Raw genomic sequence first — 17,976 nt, 5'->3', positions numbered from 1 at the left:
TCAGAACAGAACTCCCTGCTGGAATCAGCAAGGCTTTCTGGCTCAAAAATGAATAGAAATGATCCAATACTTGGATTATGACTTTTCTAAGGCAGGAGGAAAATGAGATAAAAATCTAGTATTAAGTACCTCAAAGTACTTATTTTGATTCCCCCACTCCAACCTCTAGAAACCCAACTGTACTGATTTTTAAACAATGTTTAAAACAGCAAATTCAACAACAACAAAGCTCCATGATCTCCTCTGTGGGCATCTTGCCTTGTAACCTTCAGCCCAGAGCAAATTTTTACAACTACATGATAATATATTGCAAACAAAGGCTTACAGCAGATGCCTGAAACCCCCAGCTGCAGCCTGAGGAGTGCAGCATCAGATCTAAATTGCTTCCATGCCACTGCTGCATATTTTTGATGCTGCTGTAGATGGGTGAGAGGGGAAGATGACAACCCACCAGAGGTACATTCGGAGTGTTTAACGTAGTGCCAATCGTGGAGAATAAGCACAGAGCAGCATGTTTCAGAGGATGAATGCTGGGAAGCACTCCTCCCCTGGCTGTGGTTGGCTCCCTGCATGACTGCTGAGCAGACTCACAGCCCTTCCGTGCCTTGGTTTACTTGTCTGTAAAGCAGGGACAATCATTCCCCTCTGGGGCAGCCCAGGGGACTGATCCTGCTGGCAGCAGGGCTCAGTGGAGCATGGCACTGTGGGGTTTGTCAGGGTAGCTGGCTCAGATCTGGGGCCAGGGCTGCTTGCCAGAGACCCAACCTCTTCCTGCCTTCACCCTTCGTTGCATGCAACACTGAGGCCAAATCCAGTGCTGCCTTTGCCAGAGGCCTTACCCCGTGCTGAGCACCCCACCACCACATGGGTCACCCCATAGGCATGAGCTGCTTGCAGGCACCACCATCTGTGCCATCTGCCTGGCACTTTGGGATGGGGCATGGGGTGGGGAGCATGGGGGGAGCCAGCAGGGCAGAAGTGCATCATGGTGCTGTGCTCTTACAAGGGAGTAGCTGTAGGCAGGCAGGGCCAGCACCAATCCCTTTCTGCATCGTGTTTCTCAGGTCAGTAGCAGAGGGGATGCCAGGACAGGGGTGTTCAGGGAAGCTTTCAAGACATGGTCTTGGGCTGCAGGATTTTGCAGTAGCGGTGGAGTGGGCACAAGAAGGCAGTAGTGTCCAGGAGGGATTCCAGGAGAAGCAAGTTGCTCACATCCTCTCCACACAGCCTTGGGGGCAAAGGCCCCAGCAATCTGGTCTCCCAGCCCTCGGCTTAGGGCTCCCCTGGAAGCACTGGTTAAGCAAATGGAGAGCAAGCTCTGACACCCTGTCTGCTGGAGGGTTGTCACAGCCCTGAAACAGTTCTGTTTCTCATGCTCTTGGTCTGCTAGTACTACTGTGTTTTTCCTTCACTACAGTGTGCAGAAAGCTGTCAAGTCCCAGCCTGTTCAGGGCTGTGCAGGCATGAAGCAAAGGGCAGAGGGAACAGATAGCAGCATAGTCTGGTCTATAAATTGTCTTGAGATGAATTCTTACTCTGTTTGTGACTATGTGATCCTCAGCATTAATACTAGTCACCATCATGTCCCCTTTTTTTTTTTTTTTCCAGCCATTTAGGCTGTGCCTCAGTTTAGAAAGGGAAATAATTGTTACTGCAGGTTTGGGCAGCACCAACGCAGCAAGGCCTCTCAGCTGGTCACTATGGTTATAGGAACACTAACTTGGAAAATGCCCTGCAGGAAGCCCTGCAGAGGCTGGAGTATGATGGAGTGGGGTCAGTCAGTACTGGCCACGGTGTTGCTTGAAAGGCTGAATCTGTGCAGTGTGGAGCAGGGAGCGTGGTGGTTGTGTGGTGTGGCAGATGGATGTTGCTCCTGGTGTGGTGCTGGCTGGGTCGGCTCGATGCCTGTGTGCACATGTTAGGTATGCAGCGTGGAATTTGGAGGGTAAATATTGATGTGGCATTGTCTGAAAACAACGCTCTGTTGTGAATCCTGCTCACAAGCACAGACAGCTCCCATCTAAGATGCATCCTAATCCCCCCGGCAGCTTTGTTTGGCATTTCTATTGTGGGCCTGTCTCCAGAAATGTAAACTTGCTATTAATGACTTTTTTTTTCTCTTAAAATTAGGTGAAAAACCTGACAACAAATGGAAGATTGGGGCCTTGGTCCCCATGGCAACTGTGTGAGCACTCAGATGGGGACAGCACAGGCTCCTGCATGTGTAGGTCACGTTCATGTGACAGCCCTCGTCCTCGCTGTGGAGGTCGCAGCTGTGAAGGGGCCAGGATTGAGGTCGCAAATTGTTCAAGGTACCTCAGCATCTTTGTGCTTCTCAAGGGAGCAAGAGTTGTGTGTGTCCACAGCTTAGCTCCTTCCTTGTGACCATGCCATTGTATCCCAGCCAGTGTGAGGTGTGTGAGGTCCAGCTTGAAGTTAGAGTAAAATGAAGAAACCCAAGCGCTCTGAGTGAAGGGCCCTCAGGCAAAGCTCTTGGAAGATGAACACTCCAAATTACTGTACACTATACTGTGCCTTGGTTTCCTTCACCTGTACAGTGAGTAGTCACCCATCCAGGAGGAGATGAGTAAGGCAGAGGTAGCTGTCAGCCAGCTGAATAGCAGACTAAAAAAATCAATAAGCTCATAATTTTTCAGAGCTTGGGTTCCAAGGCCACTTTGCCAAAACCAAGCAGAGCTCCTTCAGAGCAACATTTGTAAGGACAGGGCTGAGCCTAGCTCCTTGTTTTCCTTGTTCTGTGAGTCTGTGACCTGTCTGCAGCACAGGCTGCCTGCTGTGCAGGTGAGAGCAGCTCCTCATCCTCTGGCTCATCCTCTGGCAGCCAGCAGGTGTGGGAAATGGCTGCCAGGATGGTGCTGGAACAGCACAGGCAGCTCAGCTGGGGCCAAAGCACTGCCTGCCCATGGGAGCCTGAAGCTCAGCTCTGGCAGTATGGAAGCTAAATGTCCTCCTGTAGGGTGCCCAAACATAGCCATGGTGTTTGTGTCTGTGGTGCCCCACCACCCTCAGACCACATCATGTCATGACTCAAGGGAAGATGATGCAGTAGTGTAAGCACTATTTAATCAGGGTGGGGGCAGACAGGATTTTGGTAAATATTGGGTCAATATAGTTTTTATCTACTTTATCTTCTCCGTAAACATTCATTCCATTAAGGACAGCTGTCTCTTGACTCATCCCTGGAGATCAGTGCTGGCCTTGGCACCAAAAATCCAGCAATACTCATGTTTTAATTGGCATTTCTCCTTGCAGTTATGGGCTGTGTTGCCCAAAAGGTGTGCAGTCATTCCTACCCCTGTGTTGCCACTGTGGACTGAGCAAAGCCTTTCCCAAGCAGGCTTTCTCTGTCAGTGACAAATGGAAAACATGCCACTGGGATGGATTTCTCAGCACTGCTCTGATGCCTCTTAAGGCAGGAACAGCTTCTAAGAAGGGAATGAAAAACAGATTATTCAATCTTAAGACATACGAAAACAGCGTGGTTTGAAAAATAGGGACATCTGGTCATCTTACATCCGCTTCAGCCCTCAAATTTCCTTTAATTGACTTCATATGGCATTGAGATTTCTTTCTGCAAAGAGGGAGTAGGATGTTTAAAGATGAGTTCTATTAAAAAGCTGGAGATCTGAAAGTGGAAGGTTTCTTTATTTCTGTTAAAAATCCTGAAACACAAATGGATGTTGAGAATTGTTGGGGTTTTGAGGATTTCTTTAGGGGAAATTACTTGCCCTTTTTGCAGCAGTAACAGCAACCTTCCATTTGATTTTTTTTCTCATTATTTTACATATAATCATTCTTTTGGGTTAAAGAGTGGGGAGGTAGTAGGTAGTTTAAAACATGGCAGAATAATATGGAATAGTAGAATTTTTATATGAGTGGATTTCTTGTTCTTTGACCTTGTTTGTGGTGGGAGAGGGAAAGGGAGAGAGGGAGAAGGATAAGAGAACAAGAAGAGGAGGGGGGAAGGATCTAACAGGGTTCTGAAATAAAGCTGCCAAGAACAGGCAAGAGTTGATAAAAAATACAAAACCTGTGAAGGGCAGTGTGGGTTTTAACTTTCATCCTCTGCCCTGATTGGTGCTATGCCAGAAAATACTTCTTGCCAGCAGTGTTATTAGTTCAGTAAATGCTTTGAAAATTAACATCTGTTTTCAAGCTTAGCTTTCAAGAGTCAGAGAGCACCTGAGTTGTTTTTTGACTAGATTTTTTGGAAAGATTTTTCTTTATAAAAAAACACACCCAAGGAAAGATATTTTTTGGCTTACGGCACTGAAGTGTCAAGATTAGGCAGTTTTATAAGACAGAGCATTACCACTGGCTCCATATGAAATGAAACCTGCAGCACAGAATGGATGAGATATGGTTCCTCCTCTCCTGCTTCAAGGTCCAGTGCTGCCAAATCAGAGGAAGGTGAGCTTTAATAGATGCAAGATTTTAAAGATGAAAATGTTGGCTTCTGTGTAAGCACATGTTTAGGCACCTACACGTGCTCAGCCTTTCACAGGAGCTTTGCCAATGTCTCCAGCGCTGAGGTGTGAACTGGGCGGTTTTACATCACCCTGGCTTCAGGCTGTGTTACCACTGTTCAGCAGAGATGTGATCACTCATTAAACCATGAAACTCGATCCTGCCTCTGAGCTCTTAATTGCCTCTGGTTGCTACAGATTTAAGGTCACACTACAGTGACGTCTGCAGGCGGCCCTGAAAGCTAGAGGCAATTATTGTTATTTTTAATGAAATTTCAGATTTCCACTTAATAGGATTCAATGCTGAAGGCTTTAGGAAAACACAAGATATTATGAGGTTTGTGATAAAAACATGGGAGCTGGCAGTGGTGTTGCTGTAAAAGATTTAAAGCATCAGTACCTACTGAATTAGCAGAGGATAGGTTTTTTACATCGTTCAGCACAACTGGCATTTGTGATCCTTAAAAACAGAACTCTTTGTGCAGAAGAGTTTGGAACATACAACTTTGGGATAAGCCAGTGGGTCAGAAGAGCAGGGTTATGATACATGGGTAAGATGATGGGGAATAGTCAATGAAAATTACACTAACCGCGCTATTGCCCAGTAAATCCTAGGAGACATTTTGAAAATCATTCAGCATTGGCTTAGTTGTCTTCCTTTCCAATTCTTAGAGACTTCAAAGGGAGGAAAGTTAGGCCACTGCTAGGCACTTTTGAAAATCCCTTTTAAAAAACTCCCCCAATACAAAGACTGGTTGAAATGAATGATCTATTCTCCCATGAGTTCAACACTTCTCCCATAGTTGTTCTCTCTCACCCTTTTTGCTAGAAATGGCGCTTGGACACCGTGGTCTTCCTGGGCCCCATGCAGCACCTCCTGTGGGATCGGCTTCCAGGTCCGGCAGCGCTCCTGCAGCAATCCCGCTCCCCGGTACGGGGGCAGGGTCTGCGTTGGACAGAGCAGGGAGGAAAGGTAAGGGCTGGCCATGATGCTCTGTGCTCAGTCCTGTGGCTGTAGTGGTGCTGGGAAGGCAGATTGAGGCTGTTGGGCTCAAAGTGCAGAGTGGAAGCAATCCTGGAGCATGGGAGGGATGCGGCTGCGTATGTGCATGGACACCCTCTTTCAGTGAGCCTGTGAACATCAGACACTTGAGAACTGCCCTCACTCCCAAGTTGGACCCTTCAGACCTCTGCAGGTATTCCTGTCCCACACAGAGGGCTGACCTCCTCCCCAAAGGCAGAAGCTGTGCCTGCTTGGCACTGTAGAGTTTATGGACACAGTCACTCCATTCTGATCCATTCTGATCCATCCCTGGAGTGGCAGCTGAGTATGTGCAGCTCACTGCCAGTTGCACCATTTCCAAGTATCTATTACTTGTGCTGATGCTCCAAAAGCAGTTCAGGGCAAAATACTGCTTAACTCACAGATTCAGGCTTGAGTTGTTGCAGGGTATGGTATCAGAAAAACATCTTTTTTCCCCTCTAAACTATGAAAATTTCACACAAAATTACTAAAAACCTAGTACTTTCTGAACCTACAGAGCCATCTGCACTATAACCCTTCTTCCAGCTTGGCCCCTCATGAAATACATGCTTCAGGGCATCCCAACTTCCTTCCAGGCCTGACATTTCATTAAAGGTCACCTGTACTTGGCAACAGGCTGTTGCTTGTCCCTTGAGTGGTCACTAAGACATATGTCTCTGCATTTCTCAGAATAAAAAGAGCAATTCATTTAACTTCCATGTTTCAAGACCTTTTAATGTTTGGTTTGATTTGTGTCCATTCACAACAGTCCTTTTTGGGTTTAAAGACTACCTCTGAGTCAGTTGCAGTTCTATCTGATTAAATTTGAGAACAATATTGATTAAAAAGATGAACAAAATCACAGTTACTTTTGACACAGAACATGAAATAGCATTCACTTAGGGTTTGCCTTTAGATGCACATAGGATCCAGTTGCAAACTCTAGCTTCTTAGGGCTGAGGCAGCAGTAAAAGCCAGATTGTGTAAAAAGAGGATTGTGAGGTGTTTAGTACCTGCTATTAGTGACAGGTGTGACATTAGTGATCTCTGTTGAGTTGTCCTCCCACCAGTCATCCTATTTAGAATATTTGCTATCCACTCTCTCTTTGTGACACTTGGGCATCAATTTATGAGCTCTTTTGTGGACTCAGTGTTTGTGGAAAAGTTTTGAGACAGCGCACTTCAGAAAACCTGATCTCAACCATTTACTCCAACGAGCTTAGCCTGATTAACCACTCCCATTTGGTACAAAGGCTACATTCCTCTCCATGGACAGGAATATTGCTAATCTGATGTTGTGTCAGCCACTGCTGGCTCTGTGCATGCATCAGTTGTGCCCAAATGCAGTGTGCAGTCTTGCGTCCCACACCGTTTCCTCCCTTGGATGTGCTGACACGGAGTTTTTTAAGCAATGCACTTTCTTCTTTCAGATTCTGTAATGAGAACAATCCATGTCCATTACCGATTTTTTGGTCTTCCTGGGGACCCTGGAATAAATGTAGCGTGAATTGTGGCGGAGGGATTCATTCAAGGCAGAGGTCCTGTGAAAATGGAAACACATGTCCAGGCTGTGCTGTGGTATGTATTATTTACTGACATTGCATGAGGGGCACTTATTGACAGTAGCATTGAGGAATGGGGTATTTAGCTTCTCTCTCCATTGTGGTTTTATTTCTCAAGCAAGAAGAAAATGTTGTGTCAAGTTCAGAGGATGCTGATATGAACTTGGAAACAGAGGGGTGGCATATTTAGGGACACACTTGTGTACAGAGTTCTTCCTTAGGCCTCTGTAGGCTGATATCAAATCCTTTACGTGAAAGCTCTAGACATGCTCTTTTCTTCTGTCCCACTCCCAAGGATGATCCTGTTGAGTCAAGGAGGCCACACACACATCAAAAATGAGTTGCACTGTCACACTTGAGTAAACAACAGGTCCAACACCCCATTTGTTCTCTTTACTTTCCCATTGCTGTTCCAGCAGCTGTTTCATGCAGCCATATTAATTGGTTGTGTGGGGCTTCATTTCAGTGTAAGCAGGTTTGATCTGGAATCTTCCATTTCTTACCAAGATATTTGGCATTTACAGTAGAATCATGAAGTCCTGAAGCATTACATTTCTTCCCCTCTGCCAGAAGAGGGTTGTTTATTTAGTTATTTTAAATCAAGAACACAAATGTTTGTCACTGGAATTCCTCCCATTAGTGATGAGAATTGTAAAACCCTTGAATCCCCCATTCCCAGCTAGCCAGAATGCTGTGTGTGCTCAATGGCTGCTCTAGATCAAGGATGGCAAATGGTTCATAACCTTCACTAGAGAGTTTGAAAAGCCAACCAAACAAAAATAGCTGTAAAATATCTACTCTAAACCCTACTATTAAAAATAAAATTATAAACTTTCAAGGAATAGACCTTACTGACATCTTGTCCTCTTGAGGCTTCTCTAGGCTGACCTGAGAAGAGCATCTCAGGGTCAGAGCAGAAAACTTGTTTGCTGTTATTATTATCTCTTGCCAGAATTATTCTCCTGCCGATAATGAACCAGGCTGTTGAAGCCCCACAGGACTTTGAGTCAGCAAAGAAACACAAACCTGAGGGAGACATAAAAATAGCAAGCGCAGTTTACCCTTGAGGTCCACCTATGTAGCACACTGCCTCCATAATCACCACATTTTGTTCCTGTGAGGTCAGATAAGGTGGATGGGGACTGTTTGAGATCCAGGGAGTACCCCCGTTATTTTCTGAAGTGTAAATAAGCCTCTGCCAGTTAGGCTGCTGCTGTTTAGTAAGTAAGGAGGGAGCGGTTTTCCTTCTTGGCAGGAATACAAGACCTGCAACCCGGAGAGCTGCCCAGAGGTGCGCAGGAACACCCCCTGGACCCCGTGGATGCCTGTCAACATCACCCAGAATGGGGCCCGCCAGGAGCAGCGCTTCCGCTACACATGCCGGGCTCAGCTGTCCGACCCCCACGAGCTGCAGTTCGGGAGGAAGAAAACCGAGAGTCGCTTCTGCCCCAACGATGGCTCTGCAGTGTGTGACACTGACTGTACGTCCTGCAGCTCACAGGGACCCTGGGGCAGGCCTAGGCGGGGCAGTGCAAGGGAGGTGCTCTCGGAACAACAAGCCCCTGACTGTGGCTGCAGTAGTGTCAACACGTACGACTGGTGTCACTGCAGAGGGGCAGGGATGGGGAGTGCCCCGTGACACACGTATACACACGTGAACTCTGTGCTTATGGCAGTGTGTAGATTTGTTGTTGCTCCTGCTAGGCTGCCCCAAAGACAACAGGCGAGTAATGAGGGTGTAAAGAAGAGAAGAGCTGTTCTCAGGACAGTGTGTCTTTTCTTTCTCCCCTTGCGCACTGTTTCTCAGGTTGTTGCCTGCAGGACTGCTGTGATGCAAGGCAGCATCTTGAGGGCACAGCCTGGACTGCCACAATTTGCTGCCCAGGGAGGTGATTTATCAAGGTTACAAGCAGACTCAGTTTGTATGCCTACAAATTTCTTTTTCTATCTAGTTTAGCTGTAGCTCTGGGAAAAAAAAACCCTCTTGCCAAGGGATTTCAACAGAAACTATTCTGCAGGGCACATAGATCCTGATTTTATTCATAAGTTGAACCCCTTTTTAAAAGCTCAGCAAATTACTAATTTGGGATCTTGGTGTCTTGTTTGTTTTCCTTGAAGCTCTTGTTGATGACCTCCTCAAGACTGGTAAGACCTCTGCACGGATTATCAATGGGGGCTGGTCCTTTTGGGGGGCCTGGTCTTCCTGCTCCAGGGATTGTGAGCTGGGCTTTAGAATCAGGAAGAGAACATGCACAAACCCTGAACCTAAAAATGGTGGCTTGCCCTGTGTGGGGTCAGCGATGGAGTACCAAGACTGCAATCCTCACCCCTGCCCAGGTAACCATGATCATCTTCCTGCATGAAATTCAGAGGTGTTTTCCTAAATCTTAGTGGTAGAGCAACAACAACAACCACAGAATCAGTATTTCTAAGCTGCCTTCTTTTTTTTTTCTTTTTTTTTTTTAATTTGGGGGATTTTTCCTTATGTTTTTTAAAGTTATTGTAATGACCCGCATATGTTATTTTTAGTGCTGACTTAGGTTTCACCTCGGCTCAGAGGGTAACACAGCCACATCCTCTAGAGGAAGTAGTATGGTGGCTTGTAGCAATCCTTTGCTTCAGGAAGATTTGATGCTCCATCCAGTGGAGGGCATCATGGTGCATCTGCTCCATGATGAGAAGGCAGACAATAAATGTGGCTTAATACTGTATAGAGATGCTTGATGTGGTGGTTCTTCTTGTGAACACTTATTTCTTCCCCCTCTCCTGCTTACGTATTGTTCTTGCGATGGGCATCTACTCTTGACATCAGTTACCATTTCCTGCACAGCCAGCAGGGAGTATTCTTGCCTGGTTTCCTGGTTTTCGAGTTTGTCCTCATGTTTATGTTGCACTCCTGGTCCAGAATAGTAGTAATAGACCACTGACTACTGTATTCTCTCTCACTTATCCTTCCCCTTGCTCTGTAATAACTGTCTAAAGTAAATTTAAGTGATCTTACACAAATTACCTTGCCTCTTTGCAGTTCCAGCAATTATCTACCTCTGGCAATGTAGTTTGTGACCTACACTTGAAAATGCTCTATTATAGTCGTACTATTATGATTCTAAAATTCAATACAAAGGTAAAATTCAAATGCAGATATGATCAGAATGTGCAGCAAGAGTATAACAGGAGTGCCAAATATTGCACTCTATGGCCTATAAAAAGGAAATAACTCTAGCACTATAAAGGCAGCTATTAGTACTATTTTGGAAGCTCTCAGTGGCTTTTTCACTAATGTCTGTGCCCCTTTTCTGTGCTGTTTTCTCCCCTCAGACACTCTGATGTTTTACAATCTGTTCTGAGTGCATGATTACTATTTCTCTGTGTCTCCCTTCTTCCCTGCCTCACTCAATGTGTATACACAAATCCTGGGTTTATTTTGCTCTAAGTCATCAGGTTATTTTCTTCTGAATTAATGGCATGTGGATCTGCAAACCAGGCAGTTTAGTGGGTGGGGGGTGGGGGATTCAAGGATCTTACGTTCCTCCCTAGTTTTATTATTAAACTCTTATGGGGTTACGCTTAGATCATAGAGTGGTTTGGGCTGGAAGGGACCTTTTAAAGGTCACCTAGTTCAAAACCCCTGCAATGCGCAGGGTCAATAAATAAAGCCTCTGAGTTGCTGTTTCCTGAAGGCTGGAACTAGAGGACTTGGGCCTCCCACAGAAAGGTGCCATATAAGCTCAACTTCGGTGCTACAGCGCTTTTTTCCCAAGTAAATCTGCTGTTGCTATGAAGTTTCAGGAGACAACATAGTAGTCCTAGTAGTAGAAATAGTAATAGTAATAATAATAATAATAATAATAATAATAATAATAATAGTAGCAGCAATGCTGTTTTATGAAAAGGAAAGGAATAGACTGGAGTAGAATATTTCAGTGAATATTAATGACTACAACAAAGAATAGTTTCTTTATGATGCACTTTATGATGCAGAGTCTTTTTCTGCATAGATTTCATTCTGCATCCACAGAGTGAAGTGGATTTGTACCCTTTCTTGATGTGAAGTTCTTGTTGTCAGGCCCAAATGTCCTGGGGTGCAGGAAACTGCTAGCTAGTGTGGGCAGGGTGGATGTGCAAGGTGAGACACTGGGGATGTCCAGCTTTGTCACAGTGATAGGAGTAACCAATGGCCTCTACCTGTCTGCTTTTCAATGTCCTCCAGTGAAAGGCTCGTGGTCTTGCTGGACTCCCTGGTCTCACTGCTCAGCCACCTGTGGGGGTGGGCACTACCAGCGCACGCGGACCTGCACCAACCCAGCTCCGTCCAGCGGGGAGGACATCTGCATCGGGCTGCACACCGAGGAGGCGCTCTGCAACACACACCCCTGCCAAGGTAGCCGCTCCTCATCCCTGCTCCAGCTGGCTTCCAGGCTGGTGGGAGCAAGGCACAGCTGCAAAATGTTTAAAAAACAATCAGAAACACCACCAGTTACAAGTTTTTTGGACATTTATTCAATGTCTGTTGAGCCAGGGGATAAGGAGACATCCCAGTATCAACTGCAGTGGAACTCCTTCCTCTTTGTGTGTTCACTGGCCATTGCTCTGGCATTCTGGTGCTGGTCAAGTAAAATTTTGCTAATGGTTAATCTCTTTCAAGTAATGGAAAAAGCAAGAACTTGGTTCTTCAATGTGGAAGTTGACCTGACAAACAAAAGGAGTCATGAGGCAGCAATCTGTACATTTGCTGAAGGACAGTCCTTCCTTTTTGTTTCACAGACAACAGATCAGCATGTGCTACAACTCAGAGGACAGGGTTTAGATTTGTGTATTTCTGATCCAGTGCAGGCTCAATCCTGTCCTTAGGAACCTCAGCAAAACTCTGTGAATGCTCTAATTCGTGCTGGCCGCTTGAGGTGTCTTTGGGAGGCCACATCAAAGCTTGGAGGTCTTGGTGCAACGTTGCCCCACCCTGCTCCTTGTATGTCTTTGACCAGAGAGCTGATGTAGGAGGTTTTAAGACAACTTTGTTCTGTGCAGTGCTCCACCAAGGGTTAGTTTAGTCCATATTAAGAGAACTACAACCTGACAAGTAGTGTGCGATGCTTGCACTGAGAAAATTAAATCCACTAAGGACACATGAAAAACATGTGTGAGAGAGGCCCAGGCCAGGATTTGGGATCCTTCAGCATGGGAGAAGTCTGATATGTACAAAGCATCCTTTTCCTTCTTGGTGACGCTGTGTGTGTGTTTTGCTGCCCCTGGATTTCAGGTGGCTGGTCGGAGTGGTCAGAGTGGAGCCTGTGCAATGAAGAGGGCATCCAGTACCGCAGCCGCTATTGCGAGGTGCACAGCCCCGACTCCTCCCAGTGCGTCGGAAACAGCACTCAGTACCAGGAGTGCCTCTACAATGAAATTCCTGGTATGTACCGGGTCATCCAGGAGGACAGGGTGGGCCAGTTCAGGAGAGCAGCTCGTGCTTGGACTGTCAAACTAGCCTGAGATTTTCTCTATTAAAAATGGTGCTTGGATGTTTCTAGAAAAACAAGGAAATAGATAAACATTATAAATTCCCTTATGGCAGGCATGGGATAAATGGCTTTCCCTTAAGCAGCTTAGCATTTCTTTTAAACAGAATTACCTTGATCCGTAACGAATAACTAGTGTTGCTTCACCTGAATTGAAGCTTTTAAACTTGTATGGTTTGTCTTAGGCTGGGTTATAAAAATTGTCTCTGTTCTCAGTATGCATATGGGCAACAGAAGGTCGTTGATTTCAGGTATCCAAAAAGCATCCCAAAAGAGATAAGAATTAAGGTGAGGCAGATGCAGAAAATTGGGGTATGAAGGTGGGAGATTAATCCAGGGTCTAACAGAGCAACACTATTGATGGACAGATGGTCATCAGCATATTCCACCCTGTGCTTTCTGGAAACTGAATCTCTCAGGCAAATATCTGATATGGGTCTAAACTGAATAATGCTTTTCCACATGTTCTTTTTTTTGGATTACATTGCACTGACTTAAAAATCTGACATCTCTAGGCAATGGTATTCTTTTTCATGTTCTTTTCAGCTAACATCTTTTCCCTAAATTGAAGAAGCTAAAGAGTGATCAAGTAACAGAACTGGAATTATAAGATCTTTGGAGAGGTTTCGTTGCATGTGTTTCAAACCATGAGCCTGTAATTCAATTTAAAGAGACTCTCAGCTTGCTGCAGAACTATGAGCACCTTCTTGTGTCTGAAACACAAAGGGTTTAATTACTTGAAGAAATAAAGAGATGGCAAAATGATAACTTTCTCCAATCTTCTTTCCTTTGTTTAGTGATCCTGCCAGCCTCCAGCATCGATGAGAGCACGAACTGTGGAGGTAGGTTACCACTAACTATATATCTTATTTTTATCTTAACCTGACTTCTTTTTTCTCTGTGCAGTATCAACCAAACCATTAATCTATACAGCTCATATCCCACTGATAGCCTTAATTCCACTGGAGTCTTGCTGTCTGAGTCAGACTGGAGGAATGTATCTCATGTCCACTTGTCAGGTCCAAGACTTTTATTTATTTGGAAGTTTGGGTTGGCCACTGAGGGTCATTAATTACTAGAGAGCAATTCCTTGTGTCTCTCTACCTCCAGGATAAATGGTTCAGGTGGAAGAAAGGGTTATTCCCCATTCACCACTGTAAGCCTCCAGCTGTTTGGAGGCAGGTGTTTTTAAATAATCTATAAAGATTTCAGTGAACAGGGTCTCTTAAACAGATCCTTTGCTGATATAGGATGAGATTAGAGGTTTATACTTGTCCTCCAAGCACTTCCTTTCATTCAAGTTCTCACCTCTCACAGAAACTGTGTCTCCTTTCTGCATGTAACATGGAAAGGTCCAGCCATTAGTGTCACTTTTCCACTCCCCTGGGAGCCCCTATGATAAAAATGCAGACTGAAGAAAATGGCAGGTTCCTTTAATGTTTTAAAATGCTCGTTTCACACTAATGGCCATGCCAATTCCTGCTTGCGTCACATCCCTGCTTTCCTGAAATCTAGATGATCTTCAGGCTGCCAAAATCTCTTCTCCCTATAATGGCAAAAACAGGCATGCCACCTGTGGCATGGAAATGTGGATTCTCAGTTTGCAACTGAGGGCAATCAATGCAATTAAGATTTCAGCTCCTGCAATGTAACATTTGGCTTCCTGCATCACTCCTTCTCCCTCAGAGGGTGCAATGGTTCTGCTTTGATTCCAGGATCCTTTGCTATAACTTGCACTCTACTGTTATACACTGTACCCACATTTCCCTCTTTTTGCACCACCACTGTGCTGTTGCTATCTACATTTTTCCATAGCTAATATTATTTATTAATGTAGTGTTCTACAATATTTGGCAAAGAAGCCAATCAATAGAAATTCTGTTGGTGCATCTCAGAAAATCTATATTTTCAAAGTGATGAACCAGAAAGCTTTCCCCTGGGGACTCACATACCGCAAAATAATATGGTTTTTTTTCCCCCCCCTAAGATACAGCCAAAACTAATTTGAAAAATCAGATGGGTGTTTCAAAGGTGAGAGTGAAATAGGAGAGAGCTTTATGTTGTGACTTGCAAATGTGGCAGTGAAATGAAACATTCACTGCAATATAAGCAAATCAGGGCAGGAGGAGAATGTGGCTGCATGTCATGTGGCTTTACTGAACACAGTTGCATATTCTATGTTTTAGGTCTCATGAGTGATGCAAAACAGGCAGAGGTTTTTAGAAAGGAAATTTATGTTTTAAAAAGTCTAGAGACATTTAGTAGGAAATTATAGTATTTCTGCTGGGTTTTTTGGGACCATCATCCAAAACAATAGAAAATGGTAATCTTGCAATGGAATTTTATAATGTGGTTTGAAAAATAAATCTAGGTCATCAGTTTAATAAATTCTGAATGGTCCCTACTGTAATTATGATTGAAGTGCATTACTTTGCTGTAGAACTCTACTGGTTTTGTTCTTTTTAAAATCAGAAGGATATTTTTTAGCTAGAGATTAGATGAGAGCCAGTGACTAATGGGCAGAATCTGCTATCTAAAAAGAATATCACTTAAAATGTAAGATGGCACCAAAAAACTGCACACCGTGATCAGAGTAAGAATGAGCCTCATTTAAAGCCACTCTCTGAGCAGCCCCATTTCTCTGCACACAGTCAAGTCAACACAGCAGTGTGTCCAAATGAATTGGCTTTTTAAGTGTTAAGGGAAATTTACCGCTGCAGTCGCCACTGAGGCGATGTGACTGACCCTGGGGCCAGCAGTCAGGGGGTCCCCTCGGGCTCTAGGGCCTCTGTCATTCCTCTTTGAAAGATGGCAGAGCAAAGGCAGAGGAAAAGCATTTGGAATCAAATAGCTGATCCCTTTCTGTTTAGTCCCCCGTGCACACAGCAAGATACAACAGGGTCATAAAGTTTTGCCATCCCATAATGGCCCTGGTTGCTTTGATAACTTGGTGGCTCTAATGGTCTCTACTGCTGGTTCTGTTGTCAGAGGAGATCTGGTGGTGGTGTGTGTTACTGTGGGGTGTGAGACTCAGGGAGGTGAGGGACGAATGAGAGTGCTGTTTGACTTTGCCTTCCCCCACCAGTCAGAGCTGTGAGTTAGGTGCTTGCCAGTGTGTGGGATGCCCAGCTACTGCTCCTTCCAGAGCTCAGTGCTGGCCTTGAAGGGTGCTGGTGCAATCCCACATGGACAGATCTCTGCAGGAGGCTTTTATAGCCCACACCTGCCTGCAACTGATTTCCTATCTCTGCAATTTGCTGAGAAAGCCAACAAAGAAGTGTTTTTCAAGCACTGTTCTCCTTTCCTTTGTGCACTTTATCTTTCCTGTCCTCCGGAGGACCCCTATTTCACTGTTAGCCCCACAAATACACTGCATAGGTAGTGCAGACCAACCAAGGCAATGCCATCCTATGAATAAGCAAGAATGCTGAGCACACTTGGATTACAAGGGGGAGGAATGTGTATCTCCCCCACCCCACACACAGTCCCATAGGCATTTTGGGCAGCCGACAAAAAGTGCTTTTCCCTCCCTTCCTTCCCCTTCAGAGAAACACTGAGCATTTTTATCCCCTTATTTCCATGACACGCACATGCTTTGGAATCCATTAATGTGCATTGTTTGTATGGCTCATTTCTTTAGCTGTCAGCTTAACATAATGTTTAGTTTCAATATCAATAGAGGGGAGAGAGGAGAGACAGGGAGGGAGCTTTGAGAAAACAATGCATGAACCTGTTAAACTGCACAAGGCAGAGCTGCAGTGGGGAGACCGATTTGCAGGGAGATTATGTCAGTTTATGTTAGAATGTAAGAGTCTGGCTTCAACAGCTTATTAATGTTGATCCCGAGATGTCACTGCTCTGATTTGCACCTGTGGTCTTGTCAGGGGAGGGAAAAGGGCTGTTCTTTAAAAATAGCATCTCTTGTCATTTCCCTTGCAGGTTTTAGTCTCATCCATCTGATTGCCACTGGGGTCTCCTGTTTCTTTGGCTCCAGCCTGTTAACGTTTGTGATTTACGTGTATTGCCAGCGCTGCCAGAGGCAGTCCCAGGAGTCCACTGTTATCCACCCAACCACTCCCAACCATCTCCATTACAAGGGCAACACAACCCCCAAGAATGAGAAGTACACCCCTATGGAGTTCAAGGTAGGGTACTTGAGGAGAAATACCACAAACAGCTTGATACTGCCTAAATAAATTCTGTATTCATGTCATGTTTGGAACTGGGCAGGTCTGTGTTTCTGTGCCCAGCTGATGGCATTATACATGGGGTTGAAAGGGCATTTAGCTGTGCTGTCACAAAGGGGTTAAAAAGCCTCATTACTGCAGTGGGATTTTGTTCTGTTTCACAGTCCTGATGAATGCCAGTCTGGCAAGTACATACCAAGATACTCCAGCCCATTCTGACTATTGAATGTATACAAATTGTCCTCTAAAAAAATCAGTAAGAGCTCAGTTCAGTGCATTGTTAGTGCATGGTAAGAGGAAATGGAGGGGAGGAAGAATAAAAATGGAAACTTCATTGCACAAATAGCTGGGAAAATGTGCATTGGTAGGATGAGATTTTGGAAATTCTTTGGTGACTGCCAAATTGGAGTGAATGAGAAAGCAGAGAGGGTTTTGCCCCCCTCTCTCAGTACTGGACAGAAACTTACCCCAGGCAGCTGTGCAGAATTCAGTGACAGTAGCAGAGTGGGGAGCTGAAGCCCGTAGGAGATGAGTGCTGAAGTGGCATGTGTTGTTGGCATGTCGGCTTGCTAAAGTGAGCATGGCCCATTATCAGAGCAGATAGGACCCAGGCTGCTGCAGACAATACCCTGAGACTGCATTTGAGCATCAGCCTCCTGGTGGAGCGTGGGATCAGAGCAGTGAGCAGTGGCAAGGGTGGAGGGGCTTCATGTCACCACAGGAGGACCAGCCTGCCTAGGGTCACTTGAACAGTGTGGAGCATGATTTGGGACAGGAACACAAGCCAGAAGGAAGCCCTGCAGCTGCTTGTTCCTTCGTACAGCTACGTGCTGCTGACATTTTGATTGGCTGCCTCTGCTGGTCCGGCCTGGCTTCTCGCTGAGACCCAACAATAAGATCAGTGGTGGGACTGTTGCCACAGTCTAAACTCCCTGGGTGTTGAGGACTCTTTCTAAGTAGGAATTGTGTAACGCTGGGCACAGTGAGACTCCTGATACATGGCTATGATTTGCAGTGTGAATGCATATCAGAAATAAGAGCTTGCATCAAATAATTTGAGAAGAGTCAGTGTTGTTTTGCTGTTTTAAAGGAAAACAGTTTGAGCTGGAAAATAACTGACCAGTGTGGTAATAAGAATGTGGTGAAATCCTTGTTGGGCATTGCAGCCTCTCAGAGGATACTGCTGCCTATAAATGCAGTCTC

General features: G+C 45.2%; 1 protein-coding gene across 1 annotated transcript in view; it reads left to right on the top strand.

Annotated features, from left to right (window-relative positions):
- The window catches only part of SEMA5B (semaphorin 5B), a 201,912-nt gene that overhangs the window by 168,195 nt on the left and 15,741 nt on the right, over nt 1–17,976 (top strand). The window contains exons 15-23 of the mRNA XM_054278238.1: nt 2,131–2,312; nt 5,317–5,460; nt 6,942–7,089; nt 8,329–8,554; nt 9,192–9,410; nt 11,284–11,454; nt 12,331–12,480; nt 13,384–13,428; nt 16,526–16,731. Of these exons, the coding sequence (XP_054134213.1) occupies nt 2,131–2,312; nt 5,317–5,460; nt 6,942–7,089; nt 8,329–8,554; nt 9,192–9,410; nt 11,284–11,454; nt 12,331–12,480; nt 13,384–13,428; nt 16,526–16,731 (1,491 nt within the window). The remainder of the gene's footprint in view (nt 1–2,130; nt 2,313–5,316; nt 5,461–6,941; nt 7,090–8,328; nt 8,555–9,191; nt 9,411–11,283; nt 11,455–12,330; nt 12,481–13,383; nt 13,429–16,525; nt 16,732–17,976) is intronic.

This window comes from Melozone crissalis, unplaced genomic scaffold (genome assembly GCF_028551555.1).
Source record: "Melozone crissalis strain CALT ecotype California unplaced genomic scaffold, PUWL_Pcris_2 ptg000023l_1, whole genome shotgun sequence".
In the NCBI taxonomy this organism is placed as follows: Eukaryota; Metazoa; Chordata; class Aves; order Passeriformes; family Passerellidae; genus Melozone; species Melozone crissalis.
This window is presented reverse-complemented; position numbering and strand designations above follow the sequence as displayed.